Source organism: Artemia franciscana, chromosome 1 (genome assembly GCF_032884065.1).
Source record: "Artemia franciscana chromosome 1, ASM3288406v1, whole genome shotgun sequence".
NCBI lineage: Eukaryota > Metazoa > Arthropoda > Branchiopoda > Anostraca > Artemiidae > Artemia > Artemia franciscana.
The window spans coordinates 3,731,720-3,753,880 of record NC_088863.1 but is presented as its reverse complement, the minus strand read 5'-3'; the positions used below and the strand labels follow the sequence as shown (position 1 = coordinate 3,753,880).

The 22,161-nt window shown below is 35.8% G+C and overlaps 2 protein-coding genes across 2 annotated transcripts in view; one reads left to right on the top strand and one right to left on the bottom strand.

The window, feature by feature from the left end:
* Positions 1-22,161, bottom strand: part of LOC136024637 (E3 ubiquitin-protein ligase Ubr3-like) — a 259,618-nt gene that overhangs the window by 137,418 nt on the left and 100,039 nt on the right. The window contains exon 9 of the mRNA XM_065700068.1: positions 1,227-1,453. Coding sequence (XP_065556140.1) covers positions 1,227-1,453 — 227 coding nt within the window. The remainder of the gene's footprint in view (positions 1-1,226; positions 1,454-22,161) is intronic.
* Positions 6,915-12,859, top strand: LOC136024608 (copper-specific metallothionein-2-like). The gene is made up of 3 exons (XM_065700044.1): positions 6,915-7,119; positions 9,130-9,249; positions 12,661-12,859. The coding sequence occupies exons 1-3, from the start codon at positions 7,104-7,106 to the stop codon at positions 12,747-12,749; spliced, it is 225 nt and encodes a 74-aa protein (XP_065556116.1). The 5' UTR covers positions 6,915-7,103; the 3' UTR covers positions 12,750-12,859.

Below are 22,161 nucleotides of genomic sequence, written 5' to 3'. Positions count from 1 at the left end.
AGAGAGAGAGAGAGAGAGAGAGAGAGAGAGAAGAAAGAGAGAAATACAATCCTTCATTCCTTTTCCGATGACCCAGCAAACTTCAGCTGCTATTGCGATTTTTTGTATTTTATCCCAATTTTGAACTATCTTTTTCCATATCTATATTTTTCTCCTTCTTGTATTCTTGAAAAATGTTATTTTTCGGCAAACTTTATAAGCTGAGCGACTTTTAACAGCAAAGATACACCAAAGAAGTAAGGAGAAAGCTGTGAGTGTATGTTTCCCTACTTGTCCTTTATATCAAGAGAAAGAAAAAAAAATAACTCCCTTATAGAGAACAAGAAAGAAAGTGAGACAAAAAGACGATACGAATATCACTCACAATATAGCGCGTTGGTGATTATAGAAACACATACCTTGACAAGATGATTGAAAAATTTGTACACGAACTCCAATCCCCTGATAATACGAACTTTTTCAAAGAAGCAACACTTGAAAAAGAAAGCGGAAAATCTGAATTTCTGTGACGAACATTTTATCGCTTAATCAAAAAACAGCGACGTCTTAGCTTTTAAAAAATGTACAACTTGGAGCTACTCTCCAGTTGAAGTCCTGTGGTGGCGCAGTGAGTTTGACCTTAGCTTGATAATACGGGACCCAGAGATCGAATCATGCTGCAGTAATACACCGCAGGTCCGACGCAGGGACCTTAGTAGTCAAGAAGCTTCGTTAATCTGATACAATACAATACAATACTCTCCAGTTGAATGATTAAAGTGGTTAAATTTACTTTTAACAGAGAAGATACATCAAAGAAGTAAGGAGAAAGATGTGAGTGTATGTTTCCCTACTTGTACTTTACATCAAGAGAAAGTACAACTTGGAGCTACTCTCCAGTTGAATGATTAAAGTTGTTAAATTTACTGGTTCCTTAACACAATCACGGAGTTTTTCAAAGTCCCCAATATAGGTACAAAAAATATAAAATATGTAATTCGAAAAATCTACTGGATCATTTAGTTTTGCAAGAATCATGGTTTAGTTTTCTTTTCTTTTCTTTTTTCTACCTGTTCCTCTTTGTTGTTTTATTTTTATTTGTTGACGATGTGATTTAATTGAATGAGCTACAGCGAAGTCATTTAATTTCCTAACACTGGCTATGGTTTATTCAGTTTTTTTTTTGTACGCCAACGAAAATAAAAGAATTTACCAATATAAAAATTAAATAAATAAATACAACTCACGTTATCCGGATCCGTAAAACCAACCGCATCAAACCAAGTCCTTACAGCAGAGAAACAATGATCCAGAAGGCGTCTTGTGTGTGACAGTGTTTCATCGTCTTTTAAATGAAGGGCCAAAGCCCACATCGCACAAGCACTAGCTTCCAACTCTCCCGAAAATGCTGCATAATACGTGTTCGGCTCAAATTCAACGTGATTTCCAAGCTCACGAACGTTAACATTCATACCTTTAACCAAGGAGTAAGAAATTAGCGTGTGAAAATCAGCAAAAACCTACGTTGATCAGAACGATTGGTAGCAGAAAATTGCAGATGATCGCACCAAGACACTATTTCTTTGGAGTTTTAAGACAGCAGTTGAGCTACCCAAATGAAAGTTAAAGAGACGTTCAAAAATCGACATTTGAGCTGACTGAAAATTTGAGAGCATATACCTAAAGAGCAATTGTGCACCCTAATTTCAGACGGGATAGTAAATACGATCTCTGACCCACTAAAAACGGTGCATAGTTCATATTATGCATTTGAAAACAAAGTAAAATCTGAAATAATTGTTGGTGCTTTGCAGTAAAGATTTCTTGTGTCCTTATACGGTATGCTAAAGTTCCACCTTATCTTTACCTTCTAATCTTTTATTATTTGAAATATTTGCTTCAAAAGGGGAACAATTTAACATTCATGTAAAAGCAAGACGAGAAAGCGCTGGGTTGATAATCCTTTGTCCGAGGGCACGGGTTCAATCCCTGGCTTGGGCTGTTATTTGGTTTGAGATGGGAATCAGTGGCCTGTTTCCGTAAGCTTAGCCAGAATCGACCCACTACTAAGGGTTTAAATATATAAAAGAAATCACAATTTGTTTGATTCTCTTCTAAGAGCATCTTGAACTCATTTTAATAATATACTTCCCCTGCAACCCTGATTTTCAAACATAAATTTATACCAGGAAAAAGTTTGAATAAGAGACGAACCTCAGAGAATCAAGCAGCGAACTAACTCAAGGCCTCATACCCTATAAACATTACCGATGATAATGCTGCCACTAAAGCTAGGCTACTACTGGTAATTAATATTTCAGTTAATATGAGAAAGTGTTCGGTCTTAACTTCAACTTTAAATAAATAAATTTATTTTATGGGCTAGAGTTCATTCCTCATTGTTAAATTTAAGATACTTTTTCAATTGAAAAGGTAGGCTTATTATTGCAAACCCCATCTATGATCTTTTTTCTAAATTAAAAGACTTAAATAGATGTTAGTCAACTCAAGCTAAGATTCCAGAAGCCAGAAACTTTTGTTTCAGCTTTGACAGGCCATATTTTTCACTTTCCTGCCCATTTTAAACAGTTTTAGGGGGGCTAAAACCACCTCTAGCGATAGAGGCTTAACAAAAGGGGCTAGAGAAATAGAAAAAAAAAATGTAAATCTTCCAACAAATTGGTCCTATGCAAGAATTATACCAAATGAAATGCTCTTGTTTTGTTTTTTTCTGACCTGTCCTGGCTGTGAAGACAGCACAATATTGTGGCTTCAACCCTGGCAAAGGACGTTTGCCCCTATCCTTTCATGATTTTGGAATATACTTGTCCTGGGGGGTTAACATGAGTAGGACTGACAACCCCCCTGATTTCTGAAGACCAGAACATGATTTGCTTATTACTGAAAAAAAGGGACAAATGAATGTGAACTATCAGTTTAATATATGTATGCTGATATTTATTCGTTAAAGTCTTAATACTTTTGATTCATTAAAGTTGAAAAAGTAAAACCAAAACAATTTCCATGGAAGGAGAAAATAATATTTTATATCTTTTCGTTTTTTTTTCTGTGAATATTTATTACTTGGCTTGCTATTTATATGTAGGAGAAACCTTTTCAACAATTTTTAACCACATACACCCTTTTGAAAAACGTGACACAAATAATATTGCTTAATTTAGTTTTATACCTCCCCCAGTAGACCTAAAAAAAAACTAAATAACATTCAAAAAAATTATGTCTGAGCTCTTTGACAACATGGATAAATTTACACCATTTGAATTGGTTAAATAGCAAGAGCAGAAGTAGTAACAGTAGCCATGAAAGGCTCAACGTAATACCCTCTTGAGATATGCTGAGATGTCTTATTGGCAACCACCATTCATGCAGTGCCTTTTGATTAGTTTTGAAGCAACATTTAGTTTTAAAGCATAATGGGCAAATTATATGACAATGGGGGGGGGGGGTTGAAATACCCCGTATCCCAAGAGACACAGTTATTGGACCGTCAAACTATAGTTTGACTATAGTTTGTGTTACGAAAACAATTCTAAGCGTTTACCCCCTCCCCAGAAAATAGCCCCCGTGAAAAATAAGGCTTTCCAAATTTGAGAATTTCTTCTGAGTTTTGTTTTGTAATTTCCGTAGAGGAAGGAATTTTGGTACTTATGCATTATGCGCCACTCACTCAAATTTACGCTGTGTAAAATTCGAGAACAACCCGGTTTCTTCATTAGAATTTTTCAGCTTAAGGCGAGACAAGACAAGGCAAGTGATCGAATTCATGAGAAATATATAATTTGGGCTATATTTGCAAATAAGGGGGGGGGGTAAAGTATTTGGACAGTTTGAAGTCAGAAAACAGTTCTTTCTAGGTATGTGGCCACTAAAAATAACAGACTAGTCTAGGGGGAAAAAGATCATGGTCACTAAAAATAAAAGACATTTTAGACAAAACAGGGTTTTCTTTTGTTTGGAATGAAGGTAGAGGACCAATGCATATAAATACAAATTGGGAGTCCATTGATTCCTAGAATTTTGCTAGAACTCATACCATATAAGCTCTTGGCTCTTACGACCTCGTCATAAATGCCATATAAGCTCTTAGCTCTTGTTTTGTTTGTGTTTTTTTTTTCAGCGGGTTACCAGAATATCATAGAGATATGCATACGACTCATTTAATAGCAATTTCTCATATCTATGTGATACTTAATGACACTAAAATGGCACTTTTTGTACCATTTCTCAAAGGCTGGAGTTAACGGGTTACCAAAACATCGTAGACAGATATTTAATAAAGGTAAAAAAAACGGTAAGGTAAAGAATACGGCAATAGGCCTTTATAGTCTAAATCGGCAGTGCTGACCTCCGTTTCAAGACCCTTCAGCCAGGAAGTGAAATTGGGGGGGTAGAGATTTATAGCTCACATAAAAGATATTGCTTATATTTACGTTCTTCCTATAGATTACACCAGCTACATGTGCCAAATGACACTAAAAATGACACTTGATGCCATGTCTCAAGTGGAAAAGCTGGGGCTAGTGGGTTACTTCTTAGAGAGATATTTAATGGCCCATATGAGAGCTGTTGCTCATATCAACGTACTTTTTATATGATCAATTTTACCAGCCATAAGTGCTATATTGCACTGAAAACGGCCCTTTTGGTCCCCCTCCTGAAGCATAAAAGCTTGGAAGTTCGCGGACAAAAAGTACTGGAGTTTGAGAGGACCGTCCAGACTCGTTGGTTTTACACAGTCGGCTTTATTTCCAAGGTGAATGTCAGATTTGATAATATTGAACGGAACAACTTCAATAAAAAACGTATATGAATTCTTTGCTTTACACGAATCAAAATTCCCACAATCGAAAACCAGCAAGAGAAGTTGAGCCATTTCAGTTCATTCAAGACTTTCTTTTAAACCCAACAATCCGTAAACGCAATATTAGTCAGTTCAATCAGTCTCTGGTAAACTATACTTCGAGGTAATAGAGCATTTCACAAGGGAAATTCAAGAACAGGATGAATCAACATTTCGTCCAAAATATTCCCCTGCTCGAAGTTTTATCTGCCTTTGCCCCCCCCCCCAAGTTTCGTGAATTGGCGTCACTGAAAAAACAATATCTGATCATTTTTAAGAATAGCAAAATCCACTTTTGTTGAAAATTAAAAATTTAAAAACCTTCAAAATTGGCTTTAATGCCTAAAACTCTCTTAATTCCTATTATAAGCACAGCTCTTAGTATTCTCCCACCTCTGAAAAAAAAGATATGAGGCATAGTGGCAAAACAACAACTTTGTGACAACAAGACGGCGGTGTTTTCAAACGGGTAAAGGCATATGTGCGATTTTAGAAAAGGTAGAGGATGTGTCGACCAAGTTTTCACTCTTAGGTTAATCATTGAGAAATGTCTTTGCTGTCAAACACCTTTGGTCCTCAGTTTTATAGATTATGACCAAGCGTTTGATTCTGTTGATAGAAGAGCTTTAGCAAAGGCCTTATCCTTATATAATATACCAGATAAATACATTAAGGTGATTTGTGCTACGTAAGGGAATAATACTGCTGCGGTTAAGGTAGGAAATGAGGTTAGCAGCTGGTTTCGTGATAAATCAGGAGTTAAAACAGGGTTGTGTTCTATCCTCCTTTATATGGATCCTTTTGATGGACTTTGTCTTAAGGAGCACAGGAGAGGTAATTGGAGACCACGGAATCAAATAGGGAAGAAAAACTCTTCTGGACTTAGATTTTGCTGATGATTTAAACTCGTTAGATGAAAATGTGAGCAAAATGAATGAATTTTAGAGGTTTTGCGAGTTCAGGGTGCTAGAATAGGTTTGAAACTTAATGTTAAGAAGACTAAGTCACTAAGGCTAGAAATAAGTGAAGATGGAAAGGTGACGTTGGGTAACGAAAAGATTCATCATGTGGGCAGCTTCACTTACCTTGGTAGTATTATTAGTAAAGACGGTGGGAGCAGTGAAGGTGTTAAAAGTAGAATAGCCAAGGCTCAATTTTCACAGTTGAAAAAAGTTTTGAAGAATAGGAAGATAAGTCTGCAAACCAAGATTAGAATATTGGAAGCTAAAGTGATGACAGTGGTCAAATATGGCTCTGAAGCATGGGCGGCCCGAAAAGCGGGTGAAAATTTACACGCTGTTTTCCAGAGAAATTGCCTACGGATTGTCCTGGGTACCCGGCTGATTGAAAGTATTTCAAACAGTAGGTTGTACGAAAAATGTGGTCCGCTTTCTAGGGCTATAAAGAAAGAAAGGTTGCGATGGCTAGGCCATGTTCTGTGGATAAAGGATGACAGAACACCGAAGATTGTCCTTTTTGACAAACCGTCTAGGGCTAGACGGAAAGCAGGCCGTCCTCGTCTGGGGTGGGAGGATGTCATAAATAAAGATTTAAAGGAAATGGGAACTTCCTGGGGGAATATAGAGAGGGAGGTTTTGAATAGATTGGGTTGGAGAGACGCTTGCGTAGCTGTGTTGGCCTCAGGCGGCTTAGTGCTGCGGTGAGTTATTAGTAGTAGTAGTAGTAGTAAAGCACATGTTAAGGAACTGTGGAAAAGTTTCTCCTTCACATCCCGACATTAATATGATTATTCCTCCCGATTTCCTCCCAGGTTTCCGTATAGTTCACCTATTTTGACTTTTTCAGTTTGAGCCCAAACAGATATATTGCTCCGAACACGCCTCTGCGCAAAGTAGTTTTATGAAATAAACCTCATATTTCTTTTTTTTCTATCTCTTTTTTTTTGCGCAAGGGTGCAAATCTAAAAACAAATTTACACTACCATGCTAGCCATAGACAAATCATATAAAAAAACAATAAGTTTTAGAAACAAAATGCTAGAAAACACTTATTCCATACTTGCTAGGCTAATAAACAGGCCTTTCGTGTTGCGTGAAATTAATATCTCGTTAGCATCTTTTGGATAACTGCATCCGGTATAATTACTGGGTATTGAAGTAGCAATTAGTGATTTCTTGGAAATGATGCAACTAATCGGGTTTTTGTAACATCACCCTACTATACATAGCTGCTAGGTAAACGGGCAGAAACAGGTTTTAAAAGTCAGTCGTCGTTCAAACCAGTTCAAGTTAATCAAAGAAAAATGGAATCTTGCTCAGGTAAGCCACTTTTTCAGACAATATTTATTAATTTATTTCAATTTAATTCAGTAATTTATATAGCGTGTTATATTTCAATTGTTCTACATTTTATTCTGAATGTATTTTTAGACCAAGCCCAAAATGAAAGGTGAAAACAACAAAAATTTCATTTGCTGGCACATGTGTCAAATAGACACATACGAAAGGAGGCAGGGGTTTGAGAAGAGTCCCCGCCCCCAAATTCTTGATTTTATTATTTCTTATGAATTATATATTAATTTTGGTTTATTCACCCGTTTGGCGCTATTTTGATAAAAAGTATATAATAAAAATCTGTACACTTTGGAATAATTACGATCCTCGTAATTAAAATTCAGCCTAGTAATTACTTTGAACAGACAAAAAGATATATTTTCAAATCAGGGTAATTCCAAAAAAGAAAATTGAGTTGTGTGGCTATTTGCGAATCCCAAGCACTCCAAAGTATCAACTCCTATTAACTACCTTATTCCACTGTTCAAACTCCCAATAAGACCTCAACAGGAGCTAAATTACAAGATAGCATAGAGTTTGTGTAGTTTGGCCTAGATAGCATAGTTCGGGGGTGGGGGGCAATTGCTCCCCCAATTTGGAGAAAAAAAATATATAAGCCGTGCCCCTTGACTCTGGATGTAGACCCCTCCTCCCCCTAATAAAAATGCTGGAGCTACGGTTTTGCATATATATATATATATACATATGTAACCCCGCATGAAACCCACTTTTACTTCCAATTACGAGTAATAAATAATTACATCACTAGGGTAAAAAACTAGCATCCAGTTGAGCAAAATGATGCAAAACTAAAACCCTCACACCTTGTTACCAAAGGGGAATTGAGAAGAATTGTGTATATCAATGAATAGCTAAAAATCTAAGCAATGCATGAATATGTTATTATTAAAATTATTTAAGATAAAACACTTTAAATTATTAGTTTATTGACTCACCTACACTCTTGAGAACTATGTATCGCGAACATGAGACAATACCCGGTTTTCACGGTGTTTATACCAGACAATTCTTTGTTGTGCTTTTCGTAATTCTGTTACTAAGGTATTGTATTTTCATCCTATTTTGTTTTATTTCATTAGCATTCACCAAACTTCTTCTCGAGTGTGTGTTATATACCACATAAGTACTGTGTGTTCTTATGCGATAAATCGTCTAACATATAAATCCGCAATCATTGTTAATATACAAAATTAACACTGAATTGCACATCCACCTTTGGGGTTGAACTAGGCTACGGGGGATTAATTTAAAAAACTTTACGCAAAAAAAGTTACAAGTTACCCATTTACAAGTTTTTCAATGAAAAGTAAAAGCTCCACTAAGCCAAATATGAGCAGAAATAAAGTCAAATAACATTCCAAGTGTAAAACAACCAAAAATCACCATTGAGAAGTAAATGAAACTCAAAACGAACAGAAATTACAATAAATAACAGTCAAACTCAAAACGAGCAAAACATAATATGAGTGGGGCTGACAAAACCCATGCCTTCTCAAGACCAGAACACAACTTGCACTTTACTGAAAAAAAAACAAAATAAATGACCGTGGATTGTCATTTTATGATATTGATTCCTTAAGATTTTAATATTTTTTTAACTCTTAAAGTAAAAAAAAGTGAAATCATTTTGAATGTATTCTGTTTTCAGAAAAAGAGCAAAATATGTTCTGGTCTTGAGATGGCATGGGGATTGTCAGCCCTACTCATGTTGATTTTTTTCTAATTTGTCTATTAAGGCATAAGATTAATTTTATTAAGAAGGAGAATAATTGAATTTTTTCTATAAGGGTAATGAGCCCTCTTTTGTATGTCAGAATACTGTTCCAGTTTCCAATTATTTCATATTCTCAAAAATAATATCTTTTGTCCCCTTCAATAATGACACTGACTTCATAATTGTATAAAGGGAGGATGAGTTACAACATTTTGGAGCTTCAACGATAAACCTCAATCGATTTCAATTCTTTATTGCAGAAACAGTGTGTGCTTGTGGTCCAGACTGCAGCTGCGGACCACAGTGTAAAGTTTGTCCGCAAACACATGGAGTTGGTCAGATGCTTGGTCAGAGATCAGATGCCTGTCCATGTGTACAAGGTATTTAATTTTATTAGGATTACTAATCAGTTTTTTAGCGTGTAAATCTGAAACATAAACGATAACAGCGATATTCATTTTTGGGAGATGGCAGGGAATTAGTCAAATTAAAACAGCATTTTTTACTCTAAGGTCCGCTAACAATATTTCGTCTGCAAAGAAGAGGCAGATGAACAGCAGACAGGACGAAAATCATAATCACATGTTGAAAATGTCAATGGGTTACCCGAGAAGTGTAATAGGGCTAGGCGTTTACCCCCTCCCCGGAAAACATCCCCGTGGCTGTTTGGTCTCCAATAAAAAAAATGACCAGAACTCTCAATTCCTGATCGAACGAGCACCTTGCGCAGTTTCTACGACCATGCGGCGGAGATGGGGATGAAGAGGGGGCAGTTCGACTCCTATACGAAACAAATTCTGCTTACTTGGGAATTAAATGTTACTTTTTACTTTCATAATAACAGCGTAGACCAGAAACATTTTCGGAAATTAAAAGGGATTAAATATAAATTTAGCACTTTGATGCGCTTTTAAATTTTTTGTACCCTCCCCCCCAAAAAAAAGAAAAATTCTTGGATACAGCCCTTGGGATTATACATCAATACCTACCTCTACCCTCCCCTGGTCTTTTCCCTCATAACTAATTCTGTATTTATCTGAAGGCTCAATTAGAGTTGGGAAGTTTCAGCATTGAAATACACTCTTTGAGGTATCTCTCTCCCTCCCTAACTAGCTGAAATATTTCTAGGTCTTAACAAATCTCCCTATCTAAGGTAAATTCCCTGTTGTTTTACAATTTTAAACATTTGCATATAAGGGCTATAAGCCTCCACAATGGAATCCTCTTGATTATTTTGCAGAGAAGAAGGGAGGTGCCTCAAACCGTGAATTTTAATGCCAAAACGTTCCTAATGCAACTCAACTTTCGTGCAACTGAACCCTCGTTTAAAGGAAAACGTGCCATAATGCTGATTCAGTAATGACAGGTATTATTTAAATTCATCTTAATGGTAAATAAAAGTTTATTGCGGAAGCAAACTTATGGGAATTTTTAAAAAGAGCTGGAAGCACTGATAAGTCTCCCTTTTACTTTCTAATTTCCTCAGTACTAATAGGGCACTTGAACATCGTAGGGAGCTATTTAAAGTCGTTTGACAGCGAATATTTACGTTTACACGCTTTCTATAGTTTTGTCATGACAACACCATCGTAAAATGCCTTATGGTACCAAAATCCGGTTATAGGGTCATTTCTAGATTGTAAAGCCTTCCAACCATTAGGAGTCTACTGATGAAGTCTCCAGGATCGAAAATACTTTAACTGAAGTTTAAAATCACCCTCTAGGATACTCCCTTCTAAGTCACCCTTGCAAGTGGAAAACAAAACAAAAAAGTTTGGAAAAAAAACCATGAAGTGCAAGTATTCATCGAAATGCAAAGATTCGCTAATAATAGATACTATTTATATTCATTTCAACAGTAAGTTTATCACGAAACAAATTCTTGGGAATTACGAAAAGTGCTTAACACCTAGACGTGTCTTTTTTTCCCCAGCACTAGCGAGTCTTTGGAACATCTTAGAGACGCCAAAATAGGTAACCATCCAAGATCCTAGGAATTAGTGTTTTATCTCCCCCACCCTATAAAGGCGAGTGCCATTTCCTGGTTGATCCAGGAAATGGCATATAAAAAGTTGAGTGAATTATCTTCTTGAAAGACGTCGTTCTAAACCTGCACCCTCACAAGTTAAAAAAATTATCCTTTGGCAATAGAATCCTCTCCTACTGGCAAAACAAAACTAAAAGTTAAACTTGGGCAAATTGCACATGTTGAGAAGGGTGGCCGGCGTTTAACCCCCCCCCTGGAAAATAACCCTCGCAGAAAAAACCAAACCACAAAAATCCTCCCTTGGAAAATGTATCCCTGGAATATGCTCCCCCCTCCCCCGCGGCCGGTTGGTCTCCAATCACTTTCGACTTACAAAAAAAGGACTTGGACTCTCAATTTCTGAATTAATGAGCACTCCGAAATTTCTACGACTTTGAGGAGGTGGTGTGGCTGAGGAAGGAGCAGCCCCCTACTGTACCGAATAAATTATACTAAATATTTAAATATTTTAAGAAATATTTCCAGAAACTATAAGGAAGAAGATATCAGTTTTACATTATGATGAGTTTTTTAAGTTTCATTTGTAACCCCCCTCCCTCCCCAACAAAAATTCTGGTTACCACCCTGGAGAATCATAAATCAATTTCTACCTCCACCTCCCATCGTATCTCCCTTAGAACTAATGCTGGATTTTGGTCCTAATACTTTAGAACTAATACTGGATTGGGCCATCAGAATTTATCTGATGGCCCAATGAGAGCTGGGATGTTTTGGCATTAAAATGAACCCTTTGACGTATCTCCTTCCCTCCCAAACTACAAAACAATCAGAGCAGAAGACAAAGTAACAACTACAAAACAACCACTATAGAAGTTTAATTGCCTTTTAAAGTTTTGTAATATGTCCATTGCTCACAGATAGTATTTATTATTTGGAAACATACGGAAGACAGTTTTTGCGGGGGAGTTTTGTGCACGAGGGGGGATTCTTCTGGAGGAATTTTCGGAGGGGGGGTAGATTTTCGGGAATAATTTCCTTTCAATGAGGATGTATTTCCCGGAGGTTATTTTTCACTCGAGAGAGGAGGGTGGGTAGACGCCTAAGACCATTGAGAAGGAAAGATTTCTTCGATACTTAAGTATTTCCTTGAATAGACTTGACACAAGAGACACAATCCCCGTAAGTATTGGAATGAGGAAGTTTTTCTCCCCGAGAAAACATAAAAAATTAGGGCCCTATGCCCTATTTCTATGCCAAATCTGTTACCCTTTGCTAAGGCTTGGACACGTACAAAGGGTTATTCATTTCTTGTCACCTGGTGTACATCTCGGAAAACCGTGTGTATCGCACAGCTACACCGCACTTGACACGCACCTATATTGTAAATAAACTTTAAGGATAGACAGATCCAACAATCTCTGAAGTCCACTTTTCATCTGGTGAATTACGGCCAAAACCGAAAGCAAATAAGCAAATAAAAACTAAAGAACTAAAGTTTTCCTTGCGAGACCGTATACAGGAATTTTTTAGGGGGGTGGTGAAAAAAAATCGGAGAAGGAATTAAAAAAAGTGATTATCAATGTTTCTGTATGCAAAAATTTGTTCAGATGTATTTTGTTACTTCTGTATGAGTTGGGCAGGAAATTTCAGGAGTAGGGTTAAGTCGGATAATTCCCTTCTAAATGCAGCCATGTTTCCATGAAAAAACTATTACATTTTGTTGGTAGAAGGTCAAATGGAAACGGTGTTTAACTTAAGATCTGGTTCTAACAACTAGTTTAGAATCCTGTTTTTTTCTTTGCAGATCGATCGTGCACTTGTGGACCTACTTGCAAATGCAATCCATGTCAATGTCCCGTTCATGCTAAACATCACGGCGCTCATCATCATTAAAAGTATTATGACCACGCAATGAAGCTCGTATTTTTGTAATATATTTTCTTTTTAATTTTTCTCTTTTATACTCTTTGTCTCTAGTAAAACAGTTGGTATTAGACAAATTATGTGTTTGTTTGTTATGTCTACGCCTGTGTTATTTTATGGATGTTATGTCTATGTATATGTCAGTGCTGCGTTCCGTTACTTAGTCAACAAGTTGATTGAGAATAAACAAATACAATGTAACCGAAGTAAAACATATGGTAGAACAGCCCTCAGCACAGACACTACCAAAGGAGTCAACATAAAATATTTTGAATATCAACTCTAAAATATCCAAATTAGCACATTTGCATTCATTTTCACCAAAATTATTCGTAATTTTTACTTAGTGTTTAACAAATTATAGGAAATTGATGAGTTTTTTAAGGGAAATAATAATTTATAAGATTTGTGTTTTTTCTTACCATAGAGTTTCTTTTTTAACAACAGAGAAAAATAAGAAATGTTTATATTGGTTTTCTCACGAAGGAACTGCAGATGAGGAGGGGAACTATAGGTGATACTTGAAGAAACTTTACTGACGTTAAATATATTAATTCGGCGAATAACGAAAATAGAAAACATATTCAAAAATCTAAAAAAAATTATTTAAATTATTTATAATATTTATAAATTATTTATTTAAAAATCATTAGCAGTCTGATAATACTAGTGAACATACTAGTTATATGATATTTGACGCTACTGGGGATTGTAATTAGAAATACACGCAGCTAAACAAATTAAATTAATTTCAAACCAATCAAGTTTATTGTTGCGTTAAGTATAGACATTTCGTAAACTTGTCAGCAGAAATCTGCATTACAAAATTTCCTGAATTGAACATTGTTGATTGGGGGTACGATCGGCAGTGAACCTCCTACCTTTCGAAGTCCATGTTAACAGCGAGTACTTATGAACTATTCACCTGCCATTTCCTGCAGTATGGCCCACAGTTGGATTTGATACAACTAATGTGGCCCTTGATGTAAATGTGTTTTCTGTGGTTGATTTATGCAATAGCTTTGTCTGAACCTTTTCCCATATGGAATACCTTGCATATGGAGAGGGGTGCATTAAAATATTCTACCTATTGCTTCAAAGGGACTATAAAAAGTTCCGAAACTAGATAAACCAATTAGCAGAAATATCGGGCCCGACAAAAAATTTCACAAAGTCAACTAAGATGTTCCCATTGCCCTTATATTTTTCCTTGCGAATAATTTGGAAATTAGGGCCTTGGAAATCAAAATTTTAACAGCTCTTCAGTTTTCGCACTTGAGGGTGGTAAAGTTATCCATCTACGTTGTCTGAAAAAGAAACTGGTTATAGCCCCCCCTCCCCCAAACAAAAACAATGGTTTATTTTTAATTTCTGATCAATGGGGCGTATCATTGATACAACAATTGCACGATTGTTGTTTTCTTATCTAAAATGCCGAGGAAAACTCCAAGGAGAGGAAAGCTCTTCAAATTACTTACGATAAGAGACATAAAAGAAAAAAAAATCGCCCCTCCTCACCAGTTCGGGTACCAGCGAGGCTTTTTTTGGCAGCACTCTCTTTCAACTTGTAAATGTGCTTAAAGGTATTTAAGACCGAGGTGACTTCTTGATCTTGCATTCCGTAATGCATCACCTACAGGTCCCGAATGTATCACTTTTATTTCACTGGAGACAAGAGGTTATCCCACTTAGTTTGTTCATGGCAAGGTCAAAGTGAATAACAAAGAAGAATAACATTTATTTCTAAAAGCTGATAACCTGAAAGTGCAGGTCTTCCCTGCCCTTTCCAAGGATGCTGGTCGACTTTGGATTTTCTCCAAGAAAATTATGAGCACCTTAGTTAGTTTTAACAGCGATAAAAATTCTGTCATTTAACTATAAAACAAATAGAAGATCAATAGTCTATCTGGCTCTGAAGTCCTTTTGCTAGCAGCCTTACTTTCCTGGATGTGCCTAATTAATTGAGGCAAATCTGAAAGAAACTGCAACCTGGCCCTGAAAAATTATGCCAGTAAGATTCGGGCTGCGTATGCATCCCTGGCTTCAAACGTTTCGTATCTAAGTAGAGTTTATCGTTCTTAGTTATATTACATAAAAAAAAACTAGTTTTTTTAACTGAAAGTAAGGAGCGACATTAAAACTTAAAACGAACAGAAATTACTCCGTATATGAAATAGATTGTTCCCTCCGCAATCCCTCTTTCTTTACGCTAAAGCTTTTAATTGTTTTAAAAAGCAGAATTGTGGCAAAGAGTCAAACTTTAGCGTAAAGAGCGAGGGATTGCGGAGGGAACAATCTATTTCATATACGGAGTAATTTCTGTTCGTTTTAAGTTTTAATGTCGCTCCTTACTTTCAGTTAAAAAAACTAGTTTTTTTTATGTAATTTCTGAACGTTTTTGAATTAATGCATGTTTGATTTTGACTCTCCACACGTAAACTATTCAAATGAAATTTGCATATTAATTCCTTTTTTGGCTAAATGGCTTTCTCTTAGTTTTGATCATACGATTTTGAGAAATATGGGATGGGGAAGGAGGCCTAGTTGCCATGCAATTTTTCCGTTACATAAAAAGGCAACTATTAATTTTAATTTTAACGAATTTTTTTATTAGCAAAAAATATACGTAACTTTAGAATTAACTTACGTAACAAACTTTTATATTCTTTAATTATTATTATGTATATGAGGGGGTTTGTACCCTCGTTAATACCTCGTTCTTTAAACTAAATCGTAAGTTTTGTCCCAATTCTTTAAGAATGACCCCTGAATCAGAAAGGCCGTAGAATAAATAGTTGAAATTACTAAAAATACTTTAGCATAAAGAGCGAGGTATTTATCTCCTCCTAAATACCTCGCTCTTTATGCTAAAGTATTTTTAGAACCCCTCATATGCGTAATAATCTCTGTTCGTTTTAAGTTTCAATGCTGCTTCTTCCTTTCATTTGAAAAAACGTTTTCATGTTTATTTTTCATTGTTTTCTTATAGTAATGCTAGAGAATCCTGCGCCCTTTTCATTGAATTTTTCTTCCCCCATGACAGATTCCTCCAAAAAAAGATCCTCCAACATAGCCCCCTCTCCTCAGCCCCACCCCCAAACAAAATAAAATACCCCTGAAAACGTCTGTACACTTCCCAATAACCATTACTATATGTAAACACTGGTCAAAGTTTGTAACTTGCAGCCCCTCCCCCAGGGATTGTTGGGGAGTAAGTCATCCCCAAAGACATAGTTATTATGGTTTTCAACCATGCTGAACAAAATGGCTATCTCAAAATTTTGATCCGTTGACTTTGGGAAAAAAATGAGTGTGGGAGGGGGCCTAGATGCCCTCCAATTTTTTTGGTCACTTAAAAAGGGCACTAGAACTTTTCATTTCCGTTAGAATGAGCCCTCTTGCGACATTCTAGGACCACTTGGTCGATACGATGACCCCTGGGGAAAAGAAAAAAAAAAAAAAAAAAAAAAAAACAAACAAACAAATAAACACGCACCCGTGATTTGTCTTCTGGCAAAAAATACAAAATTCCACATTTTTGTAGATAGGAGCTTGAAACTTCTACAGTAGGGTTCTCTGATACGCTGAATCTGATGGTGTCATTTTCGCTAAGATCCTCCGACTTTTAGGGGGTGTTTCCCCCTATTTTCCTAAATAGGGCAAATTTTCTCAGGCTCGTAACTTTTGATGGGTAAGACTAAACTTGATGAAACTTATATATTTAAAATCAGCATTAAAATGCGATTCTTTTGATGTAGCTATTTATATCAAAATTCAATTTTTTAGAGTTTTGGTTACTATTGAGCCGGGTCGCTCCTTACTACAGTTCGTTACCACGAACTGTTTGATAATAGCCAAACAGTTCCTCGCTTAGTTGCTCTTGCTAATGTTTGTTTTGTTGTTTTTTTAACGTGGTAAGAGAAAGCAAGTTAACTGCCTTTATTCTAAATTCGCAATGCATTTGGTGGAACTGCTAATATGGACCGGTAACTCTTTTCTGCAGAGAAAGTGTCGACTCGTAAACCCAGATGGAGTTATTGAGAATCATATTCGTGATTGTTTCTACTGAATGCCAGAAGTCTTCCCATCTCTGTTCATTTCTAATTGTCCCGTGTTTGTAGTTGTCGAAGTATGTTTTTTCTTTCTGTTGTTTGTTAAATTTTCTTGGTTTTTACTCTGTCTTTTCTGGGCCTTGCCCAATTTATTTTTGTGACTAACTATAAATAAAATGGTGATGACGATGATAAAGAATAGTGAAGTTTAACGCAATGATTATCAAAGAATTATCTAGACCAAGCAGATAAATGTTCATCATCCAACTTTGGAGCTGAGACGAATCTAAGAAATAAATGGAATAGAACAAGATTTATGAGGCTTTGAGACATTAATCGAGACTTAGAGAGTAGAGGTATTTCAAAGGCGGAATTTAGCATCTACTCTCCAATTTCCAAAACGCTCTGCAGCGATCATTTATCTGTACAATTTATGCAAGTCAGAGGCACAAAATATTTCCACTCACTGATAGAGGCGAAATTTACCATCTATTTTTTACTCCTAATCAACTGCAGCCATTTATTTGCACCGTTTACGCGATTAAGTATTAAATATTTTGGCACAGCTGATAGAGTAAGAGAACGAAAAATAGCGAAAAGATTGAATAAATCGAAATTTATTAGACTTTGAGATATTAACCTAAACTCTAGACTTGGGGAGTAGAGATGTTGGAGAGACAAAATTTACAATCTACTTTTCCAGCAGTGTTCAACTACAAGCATTTACTTGCACGCTTGACGCAAGCCAGAAATATTAAATGTTTCGAAGAAGCTAGTAGAGTAATAGAACGAAAAATAAGGAATAAATGGATTACTATATGAGATATTAATGCTACATGCAGCTATTGATAAACTGATACCAAGAAAAAATTTAAATAAACCTTGTTTTAATTAGTTTCATATTTCGTGCTCTGATGTTTCGTACAAAATGTAATTTAACAATTTTAACACTTTTAATTTAACAACTGAAATGTGCATTAGGGTCCCAGAGTATGGGTAACTTACAAAAGTGGAAGAGGTACTTACTTGTTAGCCGGGAATATTGATATTTAAAATCAGACAATAATCGGTTTATTGCTGTTTGTATACGGAGAGAATTAACTTAGGCTCAGTGGAAAACTACAATGTAGCTATATTTTAATTAATATTCAGTTGGTATTTTGGTTGGGTTAGGTTACATTTTGCATGCAGTTGGTTAGGTTAGGTTACATACACAGCCCAAATTATATATATCCTTACTATCTCCTAAGCGTCTCAGTTGTTTCAACCCCGTACGCTTAGATCAAAATTTTCGAGTGTGTACTGGCTAATAAATAAGTACAGTGGAAGCTAGCCATAGCGTAAACAAAAATTCACCAACGCCATCTAATCTTCGCCGTTTCTTGGCAATTTTTCAAGCTTCATAATAGTTTTTTCCTCAGAAACTGGTATCAAACACTTATTGCTATAGCAATTTTCCCGATTAGACTAATTTTGCCTCTTTATTATACTAAAAAACGTCAAGAAATACCAAATTCTAGAAAGTGTTGGCAATTTTCTTTTGAACGTTAGTGCCAGTTCCCACTCTTGTATAAGTTACCCAGACCCTTTGAATATCATTTCGACACGTGACATGGTTTCAGCATGACCCCAAGGTCATTTCGATTTATTACACACTATCTATGTTCCGTGAATTCAAGCTCATACCTGTCTTGATCACATTTCGTAACTGGATAATAGGTATCCAGTTTCTGTAACGGGTGGCAAAACTGGTTAAAATATACTTGTAAATCAAGTTATTTTTTTTCTACAGAACATTAAAAAATGATAACAGCTTTTTAGACCAATTAAGATAATATAAAACCAAAGAGCCTCAATCAACTATACAAAGCTTAAAATTGCAATCGGAATATAAAAACAATTATAGCTGACATTTATTTTAGTTCACAGTGTGCCTAACGAGTTGTTACATTCATTTTTTACGCAGGAGCTGTTTACCCAAATTTACCCCAAGAAGGGTTTTTACTGAAAAATCACTCCCCCAAGCGGGATCGGTGGGATTCCCAATTTAGTGATCCCTTAACCAAGGGCGTATCCAAGATTTTTCGTTACAAAAACTTATACAAAACACATCAAAATTTGCTTATATGCATCTTTATTACTTTTTTACGAGTCGAAAAAATTGTCGGGGGAAGGAGTTTCAAATCCGATAACCCCCACCACTGGATACAGCTTTGCCCTAAACTATCCTTCAATTGCTGGTAAAGCGTTCAAGTGGATTGATGAAGCGGTTCCATCGATTTTAGACCATTGATGCATAAGATAACATGCAGTTGTGAATCATGTTGAAATTCAAAAAAGATGCTGAAACATTAAAACTTGGTGAGTCGTTCGTGGAATAAAACCCGGCAGATGTTAAGAGCTGATAAAGTAAACCCTACAGAATATCTAAGTACAGCGATCTAGGGTTATCCCAATACAAGTGAATCCACCATAACTACCAGCAGAAACCTTAACAGCAGACATTCAGAGACAATCCAGGGAGGGGTCTTTAAAATTTCTTTAACACAAAAATGAGAAAAGCAGCCCTTTTCCAAAGATAATACAACGGATTTTTTTAAGTCTAAGGGGGAATGCAGGGAAAAAATCTTGTATGAAAAACACCCAATTGAATACTCTGGTAGCAATACAGTAGACATAGAAGCTGTCTTATCTGTTGTCACTTTACACAGACAGAGTGTATGAAAGAAACGTCTCAAGCGATGGTAGCAATAACAGAAGACATTCAGAGACATTCAGAGACAATCCAGAGAGGGGAAAATCGTCGTCTTTATAATTTCTTTAACACAAAAACAAAAAAAGCAGTAAACTTTAACAGCAGACATTCAGAGACAATCAAAAAACGAAAAAGCAGCCCTTTTTCAAAGATAATACCACGAATTTTTTTAAGTCTAAGGGGAGATGCAGGGAAAAATCTTGTATGAAAAATACCAATTGAATCCTCTGGTAGCGATACATAAGACATAGAAGCTGTCTTATCTGTTTATCAATTTACACTGACAGAGTGTATGAAAGAAACGCGTCAAGTCTTACAACATGAAATACAAAGTGGCGATGAAATTGATTTTAACTTTTGTTAATTATTAATTAATTAAAGCAAGAGATAGATATAATCATGTAATTAATAATTAACCAAATTGATTAAGTTAATAGTTAATAATTGAAATTTTTATCTTGCTCATTATTATAAGATAGATAAAATTAGTGATATACTACAAAGGATTGTTGGTGAAAAAATAGGATAAAAAGGATCTTCCAATTGGATTCAGAGTCTAAACACCAAAGCATACCCCGATAATATTTTTCAGTAAGGAACCTTAATTCCTTTTCAGAAGAAAGTTATAAAGAAACTTTGTTATAAAGAAGTTATAAATAAAGTTATAAAGAAAAAATTGTGCATCAAAACTATTGTAATTTTCCTGGTGATATTTTCAAGGGTAGTACACAGGAAGGGAGAGGTTTGGAGATTCGTGAAAGCACAAAACAGCGCATATCTTTGTTAAAAGCGATGAAGGTTATAGGAATAACCTTGGAAGTCCAGAGATTTTAAAATGAGCCCAGACCCCAACCCTAGCCTCCTGCTTAAGCACCTGGCTTGTTTAATGCATTAACGATTTGTTTTCCTTTTGAAAACTGTTGACCAATGGTCAACAAACAATTATTTTGGACGTTAATTTGAAAGTATTAATATAAGTTTTCAACTGGTAATAAAAGAGAAGCATTTTCAACAGGTTGCTGGGTAATAGAAAAAGGGGGTTGCACTCTGTAACATAGTAGCATATTCAATATGCACTTGTTCGACCTGTCCAGTAAGAACTTTACCGGAAGGATTGACTCTATCACTACACTTTGTAAGAGTGGTAAGGTTTGAGATACTTCACGCTCAACTTTAAGATTGCTCGTCGAAACCTACTGCGTGAAAGCTGCATAATAGACCTTTTAGCCCTTGTCCTTCCTGACAAAAACAACCCAAATTTTTACATTAATCCTGTATTTTATTCAGTTTCTATATGATTCCAGTGTTTCGGAGTTGTACGCCAACCATCCTTCTTCACAACTAAAATAGGTTGCTGTGTATGTACCAGAGCGTCAGTAACTCAAACATATTCAAAATACAGGATACTTTATATAATATCCGATTATACAATTGGTTAATGACCACAACTTTCAGTTCTAAGAATAATCACGTACCGTCGTACAACGAGCACCTGAAGCAATCCTACTAAGCGAGTATTTCCCATTATACAATCGGTTGGTTTCCGTGGAGGTATACACAGCAGGATTTCATTTTTTAGCCTGTCGTCCAACAAGTTCTGTTGCTAGTTTAAACATAAAACATTTTTTTTTCATATATTATTATTACATTTATATTTTTATATATTTGTTTATAACTGTATTTGCATGTTTTCTATATTTCACATATTACTATCCATGGTCCCTAAAAAACCATGGATCTCACGCGGGCTTCTACACTCTATTTCAATAAAAAATAAGCTATTTAAAATATCTATGTCATTCCCATCTACTAAAAATAAAGAAGAGTTTAAAAAGTATAAAAATGCCCTGACATAGTTAATTCGGAAAGCAAAAGCTAGATATTTTGAAAAATCATTTGTAGAAGCTCGTGGGGATCAAAAACACACTTGGAGACTTATTAGCTCTCTGTTGGGAAGGTCTCAGAAATCTTCATTTCCGAATGAAATGTTACGTGGTGATGGTACATTTTCTTCCGATGAGCAGGAAATAGTGAACTTGCTCAATGCTCATTTTGTAAGCATCGGTGAGAAAACAGCTAATGCATCTCATGTTTCTCCAAATAATAATAATAATGATTTATTTAAAGATCACATGCCCCCTCCCTCTGATAAAAGCATGTTTCTTTCTCCGGTCACTGATATTGAACTAAAACACATCATATCTAAAATGAAGCATGGTTCATCTGAAGCCCTTGATGGATCTTCGACTAATTTGGTCAAAGAAATATTCTCAGTTATATCACCGGTGTTATGCCACATTATTAATCTTATATTTGTAACTGGTGTCTATCCTTCAACATTTAAATCAGCAAGAATTGTGGCCCTACATAAAGGTGATGACCCGAGGCTTCCTGCTAATTATCGTCCTATATCGATACTCTCTGCTTTTTCGAAGGTTGTAGAGCGAGCACTTTATAACAGAATTTATTCTTTTTTTGAGAAATTTGATTACATTTCTAAACTTCAGTTTGGATTTAGAAAAGAGCACTGCACTGATCATCCTATGGCTATTATTGTCCAACATATTAGTGATTG